The sequence below is a fragment of the Camelina sativa genome, chromosome 10, assembly GCF_030686135.1.
Source record: "Camelina sativa cultivar CO46 ecotype springtype chromosome 10, ASM3068613v1".
Taxonomy (NCBI): domain Eukaryota; kingdom Viridiplantae; phylum Streptophyta; class Magnoliopsida; order Brassicales; family Brassicaceae; genus Camelina; species Camelina sativa.
Window position 1 is genome coordinate 25,738,245 of NC_141889.1, and position 20,447 is coordinate 25,758,691.

The following is a 20,447-nucleotide window of genomic DNA, read 5'->3' on the forward strand; positions in this document are numbered from 1 at the left end:
AAGCCACTCGACCAAGGCACTCGACCGTGCAAGCTCGAGCACTTCTAGCCGCCTAGTATTTTGTCTGTTAGCTAATTTAGGGCTTTCCTCTTATCCTATAAATATCCCTTGTATTCTATGGCCGCAAAAAAAGTCAAAATAGGTCAGAAAACACATCAACAACCACCAAAAACCTAGTTTTTACCCCTTTTGGTTTTTAGCATTTTTCATCGTCATTTATCACTTTTGTTCTTGTTTTTCTCTAGATTTTCACAAATTTTAAACTCTCACTACAAAAAAACATGGATTTTACGACTACAGTTGGCAACTATATATGTAGTCGTCATTTTTGGCGACTAAGTAGCAACTATTTAGCAACTATTTTACGACTACATATATTTGGTTGTATATCAGTCGTTTTTTGACGACTACATATCGTAGTCGCTAGTTTAGTCGTAATTTAGCGAGTAATATTGGACTAATATTGGACTCATAGTAAATGTCGCTAAGAAGTCACATATCAGTCGCTAATTAAGAAAATCTAAATTTTCAAAATTTAACCCAAACCCTTAACTAAACTTCAAAACCTAAATCATAAATTCTAAATCTTAGAAATTAATTCATAAATCATAAATTCAAAGCTTAAACCCAAATCATAAACCTATACCCCAAACCCTGTACTTTAAATCCTATAACTTAAATTTAAACTTTTATAATGCATAGTATATAGAAATTAAATTGTAAGCCATTTAACCAAAATATAACCATTATGTGTATAAAATAAAATCTATATCTAAAACTATTTAGTGTATACATATAATTTAATATTTTCAAAAACTATTTGCTTATAAAATTTATTAAATTAGTCATTTTAAAATCTAAATCTAATTGTTGACAAAAAAAAACCTAAAACTAGTCATTTAGTTTGGGCCTTAAAGGCTTTTGTATCACTTTGAGTTTTGATATGATTCAAAATTTGGCCAACAAAAAAAAAGAAAAAATCAACAAACAAAGAAACGTACACTAGATCTGTGCCTCCATTCCTCGACAATACACTTGGAAAAAAAAATCATCTCTCACTCTCATCGCGATGACTCTGTCCGGCCAAACCTCCGTTTGTCGTCTTCCACGTCCCGTCAATTTGAAAATGCCGGTAATTCTTCTTTCTCTACTCACCTCCCCCTTATCTCTATGACTTCTCGAAAAAACTATTAGACCTAAACATTTCAGATCTGTTTCTTTATCTACTTAGATCTCGCTCGCTTAGAAGCTGAAAATGGCGGTTCAATCAAGTCAGAGTGCGTCACTAAATTTGTATAAATACGTATATACAACTATAGTCGGTAATTAGTTGTTAATTAGTCACTAAATTTGGTGATTATGTTACAACTAATGTTCGTAATCGTAAAATTAGTCGTTACGTAGTCGCTAAATTTAGCGACTACATTATGACTATGCTTACGACTGCGACCTTTAGTCGTAACGTAGTCGCTATTTAGCGACTAATTTACAACTAAAATTTCTTACCGACTAACGATTTATGAAAACAAGTTTTAGTTGCTATTTAGTCGTAAAACACTGTTTAGCGACTAAATAGCAACTAATAGTGCAGTCGTTATTTTCATGTTTTCTTGTAGTGTCTATAATTTCTGTGTGCTGAGAATCTGAGTTTGTTTCTTTATATAAAGTTGTAGATCTTTATCTCATCTATCTTATCATGCTAGTTTCATCATTTTATGGGTTTGTGTTCATCATTATCATGTCTTGTTCATCTGAGTAGTGAGCTAGGGTTCTAGAGATGGATTAGGCTGGTTTAGGGTTATGACTGTTTAGACTGGTCAAGCTTGTTTGTTCATAAACCTCTTCCAAATTAGGTGTTCTCTAAGCTGTTCTTATATCTGAGAGGGTAAGAACAGATCTTAAGCTTCCTTGCATCACACCAATGTTTAGGTTGTTAGATAAAGCTAATACTAGAGATTACTATGCCTAGCCTAAGAGATTAGTTGTCTAGGGTGGTTTTTGACAAATAATGATTTGGGTCTTTAATGCTTGTTTGTTCATGTCTTAGCTAATTAGAATTAGGTCTAAGAGTGTCTAAACTTGATTACTTCTGTCATGAGAGTGGATTAGTAAGTCTTTAAGATCATTGTCAAGAGATAGCTCATGTTGATTGAGGTTTGTTGACCAGTTTAGATAGTCATAGCTTGAAGACCATCCCATGAATCCATCTCTAGGAGCCTACTTTGCTTATTGATTGTCTGTTATTGCATTTAGTCATGTTTCATTACTTTTCAATTTGTTTAAGTTATCAAAAATTGCTTATGTTCTTCGTATTGCTCCACTCGACCACACACACGGTTGAGTGCTTGATGGAGCTCTTTCTGGGTTCACTCTATTTACTTTATGCTTATGTTCTGCATCTTTATAGTTTTGTTTCATTGCTCATATCTAGTTATTGCCACTGTTTAGTCTAGTTTCAGCATTGTTTACCTTTGTTTACCTTGCATTTTGTTCCTGTTCTAAGTAGTTTACATTATGCATTTCATAATTGTCATTAGGTTGGTAGTAAACAAAACCCAAATCAACTTGATATTTGGCTTAACTTGAATGCATTGATCATGTCTTGACTGCTTACATATCACACTCTTTATGGATTGACATCCTTTATGCTACAACTACATAAGGGTATTGAAACACCTTGCATCCTATTGATCATCTTAGCCTAAGTCTGTTTGCTTGTTATCATCCATCCATTCATAGGTTAAGATAGAAAAATACATGTTTCATCTGGCTACTTTGAAGCGCAATCAAAAGAGGACGTTGTAGTGGAAAGAGTTATTCAGCCTACTCCGTCTCCTTTTAAATGGAAAACTCACATTTGGTCTCTTAAATCATCCCAAAAACAAAGATGCTACTCTGGAAGGCAGCTCAGAAAGCCTTACCAGTGGGTGATAATCTTTCGCATCAGCTAGTCAATGAGTCAATCCTCTGCCCACATTGCCAAGCCAATAAATCTGAGCTTCACCTTTTCTTCCACTGCCCCTTTGCGAGAAAAATTTGGAAACAAGCCACCTTTAAGGAGACTTTTGATCCAAAACAAGTATCTTCAACCCAATCAGGAATCATGGTGTTGAATTGCTTGATGTGTCTCCCCCCAACTGGTATTGGTGAAGGACCATTGTTCCCATGGATTTTCTAGACCATCTGGACTTCACAGAATAATCTAGTGTTCAGTAAGAAACAGGAAGAAGCCCTGATGTTAGCAGTGTTAAGGGTTAAGGAATGGCAACAAGCATAAATCATAAAACCACCATGGCCACAACAACAGATTCATTCAGAGTCCAAGAACAACATGCAAGTGACCTAATTACATGTTGTACCGACGCCACTTGGGTTAATGATGTGAAAGCTGATCTTGGCTGAATGTTCAATAACTGACAAGCTCAAATCATCCGAGCGGCCGATGAGCTTGCGAAGAATATTCTCTCTCTTTTATGGATCCCTCGTGGCTCGGTTGCTCGATCTCAAAAGTACCAATAAGTCAATAACACCTAAAATGTTTCAGGGTAGTTGTCTCCTCACTCAATGGTTCACCCATTCCTATTTTCTTCTAAGTATCGTTTTGCCTTAGTTCTTGCAGTTTACTATGGTTTTTTCACCTTCTTTTGTCACAGAAGTTTATTGCACGAGCTTTTTTTTATAACAATGTTCCATTTTAGTAATATAATTCACATTTTATCGAAAACAATTATAATAATAATACCTATAATGGTTCATTCCTCCTAATATCATGGTTTAGCTATATCGTTTATGTAAACCGCTTTGGATGTGTTGGTTTATTTTGTGTCAACAACAATATATGTGACGAACTTAGAGCCGCTGGTAGAAACTGTGAAGAACACAAGAAAACATACAAGGCAAGTATTTAAACCTTTTGCCAAAAAAAATATATATATATATATATATATACAAGGTAAGAACAAGAGTTATTATGACGAGTGACGACCACAAGGACACACATCTTTATCTTACCCAATTATGCTTTTAGAAGGAGATTAAGTCTCGCACTTGAGTTATTTACTCTGTTTAATTTAATCATCAATCTAGCAAAGAGTGTGGAATATTGGGTATGGAAAAGGAATCAAAAGCTTCTAAAGTGAATCAGAATTCTGAAACCCTTCAAGACTCCTCCCTTTTGCTGTTATTTGAGAGAGTTAAAGCCAGTTTTGAGATCATGGTATGTTGCAAGATCACTGAATAGGTCACTGAATACGTCAATGATCTTAGATACTTGGGGGAAAATCTATCTAGTTGTTTCATAAGTCGGAAGTTAACATTGGATCATTTTGGGAATTAACCCTTTGGCATCAATTCTCACTCATGGGTATCATCTTACTAGTTACCTTGAAGACGGACTAAGAAGATGTGAAAGGAAAAATATGCACAACAAGGGAATAATTTTAGAGGAATTGGTTCTTATGACTTCTGAGAATATTGGTTTTACATCTTCTTGGCATTTCTAAGATAACGTACAATCATAACAAAGAGCCTTAGCCTTAGCCCTTGTAGTAACCCCCGTAGATTATGCTAAGAAAAAAAAGTGAACAAAGAGCTTGAAAGCTAACTTCCTTTTAACCCAAGCCTCTTTCTAGAGATTTACGTTAATTGTTTGGAAGATGAATTCTTATTGAAATCACGAGGCTATAGATACAGCTCCTTACAAACCGACTCTCAAGCGTTTAGTTAAAACCTAACCCAACTAATAAAAAGAAACTTCAAGAAAAGGAATTATTAAAAATAGAATATAGAAATCCTTCAGCCTTGATTCCCTTCAACTCCTCTCACAAAGATGCCTCGGCTTCCATACTTAATTTTCTCGTCTTGTCCAATTCAAATGTCAAGATGTAAATCACATCCTTCAGCCTTGTGATCTCTTGTGTTGAATCTACATTAACATCTTCTTTTTTGCCTCTTTTGATTCTCTTGATGCTTGGATTTTTCCTCAAGATCCATTAACATTCTCCCCATCTTTTTCTTTAGTATAGTTGAGTGGTATTGCTAAATGTCTCTGCTTCCAATATCTCCCAGTGCGTCCAGATCAGGCCCACTGTCAAAGCTTGAGAACTACATACTATAAGTTTAATCGATGCTCTACGCGTTGATTCATCAATTCGGGAAGCTTTACCAAATGGACCTTCTATCTATGAGAGCATAACATAAAATATGATTTTTAACTTCTAAATACACCAACGACTTTAGAAATCAAGAATATGGAAAGATCGATATAGATCATAACTAGTACCTCTTGTGATTCACTTTTATAGCTTTTACATGTTTCAATGCTCAATTACAAAGCTACTTAGTTCTTTCTTGTTCATATGTTACATTTGTTGTTGATTATAAACTAAATTTCTCCACATGATAGGGTTGATATATATTGGTTGTAACAATTGCAGTAGTTAGCTAGCTGCAATATATTTTTTCATCAACATATAATTTTTTAACCAATGTATCAATGTTTGGCATCGTATAATAGGTTACTTCAATATTGTTATAGTTTTAATATTTTAAAGATTGATTCAATGATGGGACAGGAAACCCGTTTATAAAATTACAAAAACACTCCCAGACACATATATCGAAGAAAAAAGCTTGACCTCCCCTTCCAACACCAGCTAAGCTCTTGTTTGTCGGCGCCGAGATATTGTTTCTTCTGCTACTATCCATCTTTTATTTTTTTTTTACTTCGTCTTTGGCCAACCTCTCAATCATCTCTAAAACCTAATCATTTGATGGTTCTCGACGACTGCGCACAAATTAGATTCAGAGGATGGAGTTGGTCTCCAACGGCCTCCATCCAACCTTACCCTCTTCTCAAATCAAAGTCGAAATCAACTCTACATTCCAAACGATGCTCTATCTTAAAAAAATCGGAGCCTTATCTCCTTGCTTTGCCAAACAATCCTAGATCTCGCCCTGTATAAAACTTCCAAGCAGCTTCCACACACAAAAAAATGTCGACGAATGTTTCTTTCTCACTTCAGATAATGTCGACTATAGTGTACGACAGATCTACTCAAACCAAAAGAAACCTAGGGTTTTTCTTATTAGGATGGTTTCATTTGGGCCTAGTGGCCTCTATCTTTGGCTCACCAAAAAAAGTTGCAATCCAACTCGTTCCTCTTCTCGGCTCAGGTCTGTGCTTCTTGAACCTTTGCTTTGCCCATATTTTTGAATTTACTGATACAACGAATTGACTGGTCGAAGACTCTGACTAAGTCTTATATCGTGTTCATCGTGATGGGTTGGCAATTGTCTTTCCCAAACCTTGGTCGAATGCAAATTCCCTAGTACTTCATCTTTTAATCTAAGTTTTAGGCTATTTGGATTGTTGTATCTTGATCCTAGATATGTTAAAGGATGGAAGGTTATTGGCATTATGATCTCATTTCTATAGAGTGGTGATTACAGAAACCTCTTCAATCTTATTCCCATGTTTCCTTTAAATATCGAACCCAAGCAAGAACTATCCAACACTCTTGAGGTTGATATTCATGTTACCAATAGATTGAGAAATCACAGCATTATGATCAGGACTCCTTGGAGTGGCGCTTACCAAAGCTTTCTCAACCTCTTAACTCCAACCCCAACTGACGACAACACCAGTCTAACCCTCCTTGCCATTGAGCAAATCTAGCTCAGCCTTCTCATGCAACGAGAACCTTGGCTTGGAACCCTCTTCAACATCACTTAGTCTATTGACTATGACCATTGCTTCGTCTACTTCTTTCTATGTGGATGATTCTTCGACAAACCGTGGTCTACAAGCTCTCATGGATACCTCGTCGAACTACTTTAGCTATCTTTGTGTAGCTTTTGTGTTTGCCATTGTATGGTATTTCTACTTTGTTTCAAGTCTTATTATCTTTTGTACGCATGACTTCTTTGAACTTTGTTTTCTCTTGGATAAATGAATGGAAACAAGTTGTTTGAAAAAAAAAAAAAGATCAAGTTCCTTAAGGAAGGATCCCTGGTTAATGATTGGAGATTTAAATGAACTCATTGGAAATCAGGAAAAAAGAGGTGGACCTGTAAGACCGATTTCTTCGTTCCTACCGTTTACAACCATTCTGAGGCATTGCGGGATGTTGTTATTCCAATGCTATGGAAATCAATTTGCTTGGCGCAAAAATATACGCAATAATCACATAGTACGGTGTCGGTTAGATTGAGCGGTTGGTAATGAGGACTGGCATTGCTTCTTCCCACATTCAAAGGTCGATTATTTGGATATGATCGGCTATGATCATTGTCCAATATTAGTGTCATGTGCGATCTCGAATAGGAGGCGTGCGAGGACTTTCCGCTTTGATAAGAGGTGGCTTGGTAAGGAGGGGCTTAATGGTACAGTGGAGTCAGGATGGAATCGTACAAAACATTTCTGGGTTCCAGTCTTTGTGGACAAAATTAAGAATTATCAGAATTCTATTTCTTGGTGGGAAAAAAATAATGTCCCTACGGGTCCTTCTCGTATTGCTTTGTTGAAGGTGGTCGGCCCTACAAGATGCAAAAATGGATGATTCGATCTCAATGGAGAGATTCAGGATATCAAATGTAAATTAAAGGAGGCTTATCAGGATGAGGAGATCTATTGGCAACATAAGAGTAGGAAATTCTGGTTAAAGGTAGGCGTTAAGAATACAAAATATTTACATGCCTCTACTAAGCAGTGGAGAGTGAGGAATAGGATTGTTGGTTTGTTTAGCCGAGATGATACTTGGGTTGTCTCGGATTCGGGTATGGAGAATATTGCGACAGAGTATTTCACCGATCTATTTAAACATGCCAATGGGAGTGGTATTTTTCTGAGATGGTGCACGAAATTCAACCACTCATTACGGATCAAATGAATAGAGTGTTAACCAGGGATATTTCTGAGGCAAAGGTTAGGAAGGCTTTGTTCGCTATGCACTCGGAGAAAACACCAGGGCCGAATGGCATGATGACGCTATTCTATCAAAGGTTTTGGTCATCTATGAAAGAAGATTTGACGTCTTTGGTTAGAGAGTTTTTCCACTCGGGGAAATCTGATCATAGATTAAATGAAACAAATATTTGCCTTATTCCAAAGATTGATAAACCTCAGCGGATGACGGAGTTCCATACAATTAGTCTTTGCCACGTCAATTATAAGATTATCTCAAAGATCCTTTGTTTCTGGCTCAAGAAGTTTTTACCTTCTCTCGTTTTGGAAACTCAGTCGGCGATTGTTTTCTGGTAGATTAATAACGGATAATATCCTGATTGCGCAGAAATTGTTTCATGGCTTAAAAACTAACCGACGGTGCCAATCTGATTATTTGGCCTTTAAAACAGATGAGTAAGGTTTATGATCGAGTGGAATGGGATTTCCTGGAAGCGGTATTGAACCGCTTTTGATTTGATAGTAGATGGATTTCATAGATAATGTGGTGTGTGCGCTCGGTTTCTTATCATGTCCTTCTTAATGGTTAGCCTCGGGGTTCTGTTTTCCCACAGAGGGGTCTCCGCCAAGGGAATACCTTATCACCGTATTTTTTTATTCTTTGTACCGAGGTACTGATTGCTAATATTAAGAAAGCAGAACGGGAAAATAAAATAACGGGTATCAAATTAGCCCGAGATTGTCCCATTATTTCTCACCTATTTTTTGTGGATGATAGTCTTTACTTTTGTAAAGCAGAGGAGGAGGAGTGTAAAGCTGTTATGGATGTTATTGAGAACTACAGTAAAGCTTCAGGAGAAGAAGTTAATCTCGAAAAATCTTCTATTATGTTTGGGAAAAAAGTTACCGACCATACTAAAACCCAGTTGAAAATGGTAATTGGTATTTCAAAGGAAGGTGGTATGGGCTCCTATTTGGGTATCCTTGAAAGTCTGGAGGGTTCCAAGAATAAGGTGTTTAGTTATGTAAATGATCGATTGGACGACCGGGTCAACGGTTGTCCAGCAAAGTACTTGACGAAAGGTGGTAAGGAGATATTGATTAAATATGTGGCTTTGGCTCTGCCAACTCAGGTTATGTCCTGAATTAAATTACTCTAGGATTTAACTTCTCAGCTAACAAGTGCCATTTCAAAATTTTGGTGGAGCTCTAATGACAAAACTTGGGGATTACATTGGATCGCATGGGATAAGTTGTGTAATGATAAGAGATATGGAGGGCTGGGGTTTCGGCCTCTGGAACAATTTAATGATGCGCTACTCGCTAAGCAATATTGGCGCTTAATTCAGTTCCCAAACTCCCTTCTCGCCCGTGTCCTATAAGGTAGGTATTTTCGGAATAAACATCCTCTTTTGGCTAAGAAGCCATATTCTCTGTCTTTTGGATGGAAAAGTATTTTCTCGACCAAGTATTTGGTGGAAAGAGGCATGCGATGGATGATAGGCTCAAGTAATAATATATCGGTCTGGCAAGATCCTTAGATACCTGATCGGTACCCTCGCCCAACGAATGGGAGAGGACGGACTTTGCACCCTAATTTAATGGTGAATCACTTAATTAATACTGTTATGCAGGATTGGCACTTGTCTATCCTACAAGAGTTTATGGATCCGGAATATCTCCAACTCATTCGGGGAATGGCGGTCAGTAAGTCTGCACAACCAAATCGATTGATTTGGCATTTCTCGAGGTCTGGGAAATATTCAGTTAAATCGGGATATCGACTAGCCCGAGAGATGGATGAAGAAGTTGAGTATGGCCCTACTTGTACAGCTCTTCGATCACGGTGAAGGTAGTCCCTAAGGTTAAACATTTTCTGTGGCAAATCGCGTCCGGTACACATCATGTCCTGGACCTACTTGCTTACCGTGGTATCCAGTGTGACTTATGGTGTAAGCGGTGTGATTCAGGGGTTGAGACAAACAATCATGCTCTCTTTGAATGTTCCCGTTCGCGTGAAGTTTGTGAGTTAATCTCGGATTTAGTAGCGCCAGGGACTTTCCCTTACGAATCGGTGTATGCAAATCTGGATTTTATTTTCTGGAGGGCGGCTTCTTTGCTGGGTGGTCCGGAACAAGCCCACCACCTTCCTTGGCTACTATGGTCGATCTGGAAGGAACAGAATAAAAAAATTTCCAAGGCATAATGGTTGAACCAATTGATATTTTGGACCAGCTTTATTTGATAAAACGGCTTGGAAGGAGACTTCCTCCATTGATGGAAATACATTGAACCCGTCCACTTTGGTCCCCTCCAATTCTTTAAATGAGCAGGATCCCTCGCTCCGCTGTCAGGTTGATGGTTCTTGGAAGGCTTCTAATTCTCTCTCGGGTCTGGGATGGTGGTGTTGTAATGCTACGGAACAAACTATAGTATTAGGTGCAAAGTGTATTCGACGGAGCTTATCCCCTCTTCACTCCGAGTTGGATGCTTTGATGTGGGCTATGGAATGTATTATTTCTGGAGGATTGATCGGTCAGCGCTTCAAGACAGATAGTTCGGAGCTATTTGTGATGGTCCATAGCCCTGGAGATTGGTCAGCCTTTTCTAGTCATTTGGAGGACTTCAGTGCGCTCAAGGCGGTGTTCCCACTATTCTCACTTCCTCAGATTCTACGGATGTCAAACCTCACGACGGATTGTGTAGCTCGAGCGTCGAGATCTCTTCTTTTTGAATCTTCATTTGTAAAATCTTATCCTCCAGTTTGGACAACTAACCGCGGGATTCTTTTTTAATTTAATTTAATGTTTAGTTAAGAAACAAAAAGTATTGATATCTTTGAAATCAGAGTTTTTTTATAAACTATGAGTGTTCTAATCTATTATTTGTTTCCGTAAACGAAAGAGATTCTCTTTTTCTTTAAAGTTATTCCTTACTTTTAACTATCGAATAGGCATAGACCGTAGAGTTCGCAACAGAACTCTTCGGCTCCAATTGGTAACAATGATTTAGGAAAAAAACGAGGAGAACTATGATTTCCTCTTCATTCCGCAAAATGTTTTATCATTTAAAAGTAAGAATTTTTTCCATTTCATTCCTAACAAAATAAGGAACAATAGATGTTCTTCGACAAAATTGATGAGGAACAAATGGAAAAAAAATATAATATTAAAATTCATTTTTATTTAACATAAATACAAATTATGTTTATGAATAATATTTCAATTTTCTAATAGAAAAAATTTCATATTTTCACAATGTATTGACAAAAAAAAAATTAATATGAATTTCATGTTAAATTAATTTTAAAGTTTTATTTGAAAATTGTATGAATAGTAAAATAATGTTTATATAGTAAATAAACCTTTTTTAAGTTACTCTTAAAATTCTATTGTAGGTTAATATTTAACATGACATATATAAATTTTATTCACAAATTTTAGTCTAAAATCCAATGTAAAATCTATTATTTACACATTGAAAGTAGTATTAGTATTTTCATTGAAGTTTGATTTATTTAATATTTAATATATTTTAAAAGTTATTGTTATTGTTTGTTGGTTATCATTTATTTTTTTATTTCTCTTTACATATTTTCCTTTCTTTTTCAAAATTTGTTTATTCCGTCTTGTTCTTTTTATTCATTTTTTTGTTTGTTCTTCTAATAGTTACCATTAATAGCCTTCAATTAGACAGTTCATATCGATGTGATGCTTTGTTTTGTTTTCTACCCACTGTTTTTCAAACATTATAAACCTACAAAAGGATGCATTTAATCCACAAGCTTTTTGTTTGAATAAAATTTAAATTCATACCAGAAAAAGAATCAAATAAGTAATTTAATGTTCTAATTCAAGTAAAAGTGTAAAACTAAACTATAAAATCCAATGTTGATTAGATTTAGCTATTATAATGTAAGAGAATAATTCATATATTGATCTTGTTTTTTTTCTTTTTTTCTTCTTTCTACAAAACATATTCCTTACGTTTTAGTATCAAATAGGTAATCTAATATTCCAACTCAAGTAAAATTAAACTATAAATATCCACTAGAATTAGTATAGTAATGTAAGAGAATCATTCATTAGTTGATCTTGTTTCTCTCATTTTTCTTTTTAGTATACAAAAAGTTCCCGCAAAAGAAAAAGACCACAGTGAAAAGAAAAGACGAAACTTTGTCCCAAAAAAAGGTAAGAAGAAATTTCCAACATCGCAATAATGGATCTAAGAAAATGCCACGAATGTCAATCTCCTCTAAAATATACAAAATTCTCATCGAAATGTTATGCGTGCTACGAAGATCACCATGACAACAAGCAAGGCTACAAGTGTGATTGCTGCTCGTTTTGTATCCACGAGGAATGCCTCATCACTAACCTGCCTTCTCGTCATAAACACTCTCTCAAGGTCATAAATTGTGACTATTACAAAGAGTTATGTCGTCTTTGTGAAACCCAAAGGTATCCTCAGATACTTTATCACTGTTCAAAGTGTTCTTTTAATATATGTATCCCTTGTGCGAGAACACCTCTGATCTTTGATCAAACAAAGGTGCATGACCATGCACTCTTCCAAGTAACTATAAAACTCCCCTTCACTTGTGATGCATGTGGGTTGTGTAGTACTGAATACCCGTGCCCTTGTCTTCAATGTTGTTTCATAATCCATCGAGCATGCATCTTCCTACCACGGGTTATATGCATCAACCGCCATGACCATCGTATCTCTCATGTTTCTTCTCTTGCCAATGGGCAGTGGATTTGTGGGGTATGCTATGAGCATGTTAATGGAGACTATGGAGCATATTCTTGCTCAGTTTGTTCTTACGTTGTTCATTCAAAATGTGCAACAAATAAAAAAGTTTGGGATGGGAGAGAACTTGAAGGCGTACCCGAAGAAGATGAAAAAGAAGAAAGCAAACTGTTCGAAGTGATAGATCAAGAGCTAATAAAACATTTTAGCCATGAACACCATCTTAAGGCTTCATTATCTTCCTCAAGACTCGAAGAACCAAGAGAACATTGCGATGCATGCACTCTTCCTTTTTATTCTGAATTGTGCTACAAATGTACACAATGTGATTTTATTCTGCATAATGCATGCGCTAATCTCCCTCTGAAGAAAAGACACGAGATAAGCACACAAAAACTTACGTTGTGTGCCAAAAGCCAGCATGGCGCAAACCCTAACAACCTGTTTTTTTGTGTTGCTTGTCTGCGTCATTGCACCGGTTTCTCATATTTTCCTGAAAAAGACCCCACGTTCCTCAGCATTGAAGGTTTTCAGCGTTTTTACACAGATTTCTCATATTTTACTGAAAACCCAACGTTCTTCAGCATTGATGTGCGATGTGCGTCAATTTCTGACGCATTTAAACATGAAAGTCATCCCCACTGGTTATTTTTATATTTTAATTTGTTTTACTCGACGTGTGAAGGTTGTAACTCGGATTGTCGTTTTTTTCTACGTTGCAAGCATACATATGATTGTGGTGGCTGCATTTTATGCTTCACATGCGCAACTTTACCCACATTTGTAAGACACAAGTACGATGATCACCCTCTCTCCTTATGCTATGGTGAGAATAATGTGAATGTGACATATTGTTGCGAGATATGCGAAGAGGAAGTATATTCAAAGATTTGGTTTTACAAATGCAATGAATGTGGCTCCACTCTTCATACTAAATGTGTATTTAAAGATCTAATACACTCAAGACCAGGATACAGTTTGGTGATGGCTAACAAGGGGTCATTTGATTTGCTTCCAAACAATCGTCTCTCTCGGCCGGTTTGCTATTTATGCAAGATTCGTTGTGTGGGTGATTTTGTTCTCAACAAAAAAGCAGATTCAAATATATTCATATGCTGTTCTTGTGGCTTTAGTTATGAATTTTTATTTGAAAATTAATTTATTGTTTGTAAAATACATACTTTTATGTCTCTTGTAATTAATTTATAAACATAAAAAATTGTACTCACTTATGTAACATGATGTACTATTAAATAAGGATATTTCAGTTACTTTACAATTAGATTGTCTCAATTCTCTTGTGACAAGAATGCAACACATTAATTTATAATCGAAAAATAATGAGGTAGCATATCTTATTTTAATATTGTAGTTTTATACACACCTGGCTACAATGATTGTAAATTCTCACTACTCTAGTGAAAATACTAATTGGTGATAAAAGTTACCAATGCTATGAGTGCTAAACTTAATTTCGGGGAGTATATTGAATTTACTATTTTAAATTATTTGAGTTGTATGGGTGTATTGAATATAGTAATTTATATGACTTAAGGTTCAATGAGTTTTTATATGATTTTGATAATTTTGAGGACTTCTACATTGTATCTACTATTACTTACATCGTATTTTGATTAATTTAGCTAGTATAATTGTAAGAGAATAATTCATATACTGATCTTGTTTCTCTTTTACTTTTCTTTAAAGTTATTCCTTACGTTTTTAGTATCAAATAGGTTCTAATATTCCAACTAAAAAAAAAACTATAAAATCCAATATCCAATCGAATGAAAAATACTTAGGTTCACCCCTAGGGGTGAACCTTTGTATTTATCCTCTCCCCTCTCAACCAATCAGAATGTTTTATCTAATATTTTATTTAAAAATAAATCAAAATTAAATTAAAAATCAAAACAAATTAAGGAAACAAATTCTGTATACTTTTATTTAAGGAAAATGAAATATTGGTTTGGTTTAGATTTTACAATTAAACGAAGTTATATATCGGTTTGGGTTTAGAAATGAGAAATATGGTTTAGATTTTACAATTAAAATGAAAGTATATGTCGGTTTGGGTTTACAAATGAGGTGGCTGGGATTTAGATTTTACAATTAGACCAAAATTAGATGTCGGTTTGGTTTACAAATGATGTGGTTAGGGTTTAGATTTTACAATTAGAACGAAATTATATGTTGGTTTGGGTTTACAAATGAGATGGTTGGGGTTTATTTTACAATTAGAATGAAATTATATGTCGGTTTGGGTTTACAAATGAGATGGTTAGGGTTTAGATTTTACAATTAGAACGAAATAATATGTCGGTTTGGGTTTACAAATGAGATGGTTAGAGTTTAGATTTTACAATTAGAATAAAATTATATGTCGGTTTGGGTTTATAAATAAGATGGTTAGTGTTTAAATTTTATAATTAGAATGAAATTATATATCGGTTTGAGTTTATAAAAAAACGGTTTAAGTTTTTAATTTTATAATAGTGTAGAGAGATTTTATTTCCTTATTTTAGAAGGAGGGTGAATGAAGAGGTTCACCCCTAGGGGTTAACTCAAGTATTGCTCTAATAGAATCTATATATAATAACAATCCGAATAAATGCGACCAACAGTTGTGTTTTCGTACCTTTTGGACATTTTCCGAAAAGTCGTGATAGTTCATTAAAACTGTTATTTATGAAAAGTTACAACTGTTTACTGTAGAGTTGTGTTTATTGGGACATTCATATCTTTTGAAATCTATATATATTTGTTTGTTTTAACTGTTTTCATTTTTTTGCAATGACACAAAACAATATAAATTTTCAATCTTAACAGTTTTTACAGCTTTCTAAATTATTCTCTAGCATTCATTTTTTTTAAAGTAAAGAAAATCCTCCAATTCTTGATTTAACAAAAGATTTTTGGAATGATGAATCTAATTTACAACTTTTAGTTAATTTTAAATATAAAAATTGTTAGAGTTTTTTTCCAACAGTTAGATGGATTATATAGTGAGTTTTTAAATTTGACCTTTTCAATATGGTAATAAAGATGTCTTCTATTTAAAAGCAGTTTATATGGATTATTGGGTACAATGAAGTGCAGACAGTTGCGAGTTTTCGTAGTACCTTTACGTAAATTTTATGTTTTTATATGCTTTTTAAAAAATTCAAACGGTTGTATATGTTCATTATAGAGTTGTATCTTTTCACTATATTTTATTTATATTTTTTCATCACAACTTTCATTCTAATAGGTGTATGACGTCATTGGCGTGTGTCTATTTACATAGTCATGTCTTCTGAACTCTCTTTATATTTGTCTCTTCATCGGTAACCAACAAGTTCGTTGAAACAATTTTTTCATTTCATGTTGAATCTAAATAATTGAATATTAATATCTAATATTCAATGTTATTCTATAATCTAACTAAAATTTTAAAATGATTATAGCAATAGAGAAATTTAATACAACTTACTATAGAATTTATAGTTGCGTCTATTTATCGTAAGTTTTCATTAAAACAATATTTTAATATCTAATATTTAAAAGTAATAATAATAATCTTAATAAATGAGAACAACAGTTGCGACATTTTTTTGTGAAAAAAAAATTATTTGTTTTTTTTTAACTCAAACAGTTGTATCTGTTCATTGTAGAGTTGTATCTTTTTGCACTATATTTTATTCATATTTTATCATCACAATTTTTTCGTTCTAATAGGTGTGTCTATTTAAATAGTCATAGGTTTTGAACTTTCTATATTATTGTCTCTTCATCAATAATTAACAAATCATAGTTCGTTGCGACTTTCTATAATATAACATTTAATATCTAATATTAAATGTTATACTATAATCTAACTAAAATTTTAGAAATGATTATAGAAATATAGAAATTTAATAAAACTTACTATAAAATTTACAGTTGCGTCTAATTATCATAACTTATCGTTAAAAACTATTTTAATATTTAAAAATTATTTTACCATGTTTTTGAAAGTTTTGTATTTTAATTTCAATATTTCTTTGATATAGTTTCACTCTTATTAAATACATTTTTAATTTTAATTATTTGATAAAAATTACATTTACTCATTACAACCACTAGTTCAATATTCTCTGTTAAGATCACTTTGTCATTATGATTTTTTTTTAATTGTAGCTATTTACCATAATTCTTCATAAAAAATCTTATATATTTATAATAATTTAGAAAATATTTTTTGCAAATTTACGTCTATTCTACATAATATTTTTTGTTTATAAGTTTTTATTTTGATGGTTGTACTTTTAGTAACAGTTTATGTTTAATGTTTATATATTCAAATTATTCTATTACATTTAAATGATTTCATAATGTATAATTTTAAATTTTAAATTTATTAACTTTTTCTAAAATACTCCTCCGCAATGTCGCGGGGTATCTGAGTCCTGGTTAGTATAATAATGTAACAGAATATAATTCAAAAGAAGCTATATTGATATATTTAAAATAAGAATCATTGTAACTATGACTTTGAGGTCGTTGCGAAGGACTAGATTTCTTTTTCTTTAAAGTCATTCCTTAATTTTTCGTATCAAATAGGTAATCTAATGTCCAGCTCAAGTACTATAAAATCCAACATTTGTATATTTATATATAACTTATATATTTCTCTGATTTTCTTTTTAATATACATATATCCTGCAAAAAGAAGAAGACAAAGGCGTAAAGAGAACAAGGTAAGAAGAAAGTTTTTGTTTTTGTTTTTGAAACTTTTTTCTAAAACAAAAACGGAACAAGGTAAGAAGAAAGTTCCAATATCTACCAATACAAAGAAACTCACTAACACCCATTCTATTCTAATTGAAGAAAAAACCTTGACACTTGGCCTTGAGACATGGACGCCATAGGTTCTGAGAGTTTCCTTGGTGGAATGAAAGCAGACTTTCATGAGCACTTTGTGTACCCAACAAATATTTCGTCTGTATGTGATGCATGTTACAACTCTGAAGAAAGAGTTGAGGGTGAAGGTGGCTACATATGCAATCCTTGTGATCTCTATGTCCACAAGGCTTGCATCGAGATCAACAACCCTTATCGTCACAAACACCCTCTCAAACTTCTCCAGCACAACTATATATACATGAGGATGGAAAAAAATGTCTCTCGTGTAAAGAACTCCTTCGCAGTAATGATGAGTATCCTCTGGTGAAGTTGTTTTATCACTGCTTCATATGTGACATCTCTGTATGCAATCTTTGTCCTAGTAAACCGTTGGTTATTGACGGCATTCCAAAGGAGATTCACGAGCATCCACTCACACAAATAATGATTAAGGTATCTTTCACTTGTGAGGCTTGTGGCATTTGTCGTGATGGGTTTCCTTGTGTGTGTCTACGGTGTAGTTTCATCATCCATAGATATTGCACCCAGTTGCCACGTGTTATACGTATTCTCTTGGTCCTGGAGATTGGGTATATATGTGGGGTTGTCACAAATGCATTGATAGACGTTATGGGGCGTACTCTTGCTCCATTTGTCGTTATGCCGTTCATTCAAAATGCGTGAAACGAGACAATGTTTGGGATGGGTTAGAATTAGAAGATGACCCTGAAGATGATTATGAAGATGTTGATCCATTCCAGGTGGTTGGTGAAGGGGTGATCATCCATTTCAGCCACAACCATCATCTTAGACTTACTGACAACAATCATGAAAGTGTTAATGATGGAAACAGACACTGCTACGCATGCACATTCCCCATCTATTATGATCCTTGCTACACGTGTGAAAAATGTCATTTCGTTCTACATGAAACGTGTGCTAATCTACCCAAGAAAAAACAACATGAGGTCCACAATCGCGAACTCACTTTGGAAAGCAATCCTAACGGATTATGGTTCCACTGTGAAGCATGTAGGCGAATATGCATTGGTTTCAGTTATAAGAGAGAAGAAGCGGAAATAGATGTTTGTTTCGACATGGTTTCTAAGACATTCAATCACGAAAGTCATCAACATCCATTGTTCTTCCTTTCAAATGATTGCTTCAATAGTTGTGTAGCTTGTGACGAAATCCTGACTGTTGAACATCAGACATCTTGGATTGCAAGCATATGTGTAAAAATTGAGAAATGAACTATATTAATCATATAATATGTGTAAAAATTAGATCAAAACTTTTAAGTTGAGTTGAGTAATGAATGTTTTTTTAGCTGAAATTTAATAATAAATCTTTGTAGTATATGTTTCTTAGAAACTAATGTTTAACTTTAATTTTATTTATAAGTTTCGAATTTTATAAATACAATTACATAAATTATTTTTTACTCCATCATGCATTAAAGTTTTACTTCTATTCTAAACTCATTAACTCATTCTAAATTTTGGAATTTTATCATTTTTTGTTAAAATTTTAATAATAACATTATTACTAAAATAAGTTCATAGTATTATTTTTATTATTTTAAAATTGTTCATTTATTTTAATTAATTTCTATATAGTTAATTTTTTTATTATTTACTAAAAAAATTTTCTGTTATTGTTTTTACTATTTTAAAATTTAATTAATTATACTTAATTCATTTTTATTTATTTTTACTATTATTAATTATAAGTAAAAAATATGTAATAAATAAATATTTTAAATAATATTTTAATGGAAAAAATAATATAACATTTTTAACTTTATATAGATAGATAGAGTAGTAAAAAAAAAGGTTCCTCGGAAGTACTAAAATGGATTGTGTCTCTTGATGGCATGTCTCGTACTAAAATGAATTGTATCTCTTGATGGCACGTCTCTTCACATTCATCTTCATTTGTCTATCAAAGAAAGATTGCAAAGAGACAAAAATAAACATTACTTTTCTACCTAAAAAAAATGAAACATCACATATGGGTGAAAGCAGTGACTTACCCGATGAATTGCTGGTGAAAGTTGATAAAGGGTGAGGACCAGGGTTCGAGGAACGCCTGGCACACCAATAACCTACTGTGGATTTGGATGAGTAGTTCTATTTGCCACGGTTAGGGGTTAGGATTGATGCCCTGCAGGGCCAGCTTTGGGCTTATGGGGGTAAGCTAGCTAATGTGACAACCCATCCCGCAGACCCCACTAGACCCACATTAGCTGCCCCAACGGAACGTCCGTGGACCCCGCTAGCCCACCGCTAGCCGCCCAAACAGACCCCAAGCTGGCCCTGCATGGCATCGATCCTAACCCATCACTGTGGATTAGGATCAATTGTTGGCAACTTGTCCTGTGGGAAGGTTGATAAAGGGTGAGGACCAGGGTTCGAGGAACGCCTGGCGCACCAATAACCTACTGGTGGATTGGTATATCCACATTGATGGGTTAGGATCGATGCCATGCAGGGCCAGCTTGGTGTACGTTTGGGCGGCTAGCCGGGGGCTAACGGGGTCTACGGACGGTCCGTTGGGGCAGCTAGCGGGGGGCTAGTGGGGTCCACGGGATGGGTTGTCATATACTTTCAAATCCCACCTAAAACCATGAGATTTGGATTTATGTATTTTTAACTAAACAAATCCACTCAAATCCTCCAGAATCCTAAAAATCATTTAAATCCAAATCCACAAAACTGTTTTGAATAACAGTGGATTTTAAAGTAGATTTTTAAATCATCAGTTAAATAACAGTAGATTTTAATAGACTTGTTAAAATCCATGATTGAATAACATAGGATTTGTAAATTTTACACAAATCACTTAAAATGTCAAGTTGAATACACCTCCTACTCGGCGGAAATAAAATTTTTGTGGATGTTCCTCGAGTGGTTACTCTCCCTTTGTT

The 20,447-nt window shown here is 34.3% G+C and overlaps 3 protein-coding genes and 1 pseudogene across 3 annotated transcripts; all 4 read left to right on the forward strand.

Annotated features, from left to right (window-relative positions):
• Positions 1–6,280: 6,280 nt before the first annotated feature.
• Positions 6,281–7,000, forward strand: LOC147937367 (uncharacterized; annotated as a pseudogene).
• An 849-nt stretch (positions 7,001–7,849) lies between these two features.
• LOC147937368 (uncharacterized) lies at positions 7,850–10,698 on the forward strand. The gene is made up of 5 exons (XM_087468766.1): positions 7,850–8,256; positions 8,682–9,036; positions 9,538–9,730; positions 9,874–10,029; positions 10,139–10,698. Exons 1-5 carry the CDS (start codon positions 7,850–7,852, stop codon positions 10,696–10,698), a joined length of 1,671 nt encoding a protein of 556 aa, XP_087324892.1.
• Positions 10,699–11,997: 1,299 nt separating this feature from the next.
• LOC147937369 (uncharacterized) lies at positions 11,998–13,813 on the forward strand. The gene has a single exon (XM_087468767.1). The coding sequence runs from the start codon at positions 12,122–12,124 to the stop codon at positions 13,811–13,813; it is 1,692 nt and encodes a 563-aa protein (XP_087324893.1). The 5' UTR covers positions 11,998–12,121.
• A 3,718-nt stretch (positions 13,814–17,531) lies between these two features.
• Positions 17,532–18,771, forward strand: LOC147937370 (uncharacterized). The gene is made up of 3 exons (XM_087468768.1): positions 17,532–17,842; positions 17,902–17,971; positions 18,055–18,771. The coding sequence occupies exons 1-3, from the start codon at positions 17,532–17,534 to the stop codon at positions 18,769–18,771; spliced, it is 1,098 nt and encodes a 365-aa protein (XP_087324894.1).
• Positions 18,772–20,447: the final 1,676 nt, after the last annotated feature.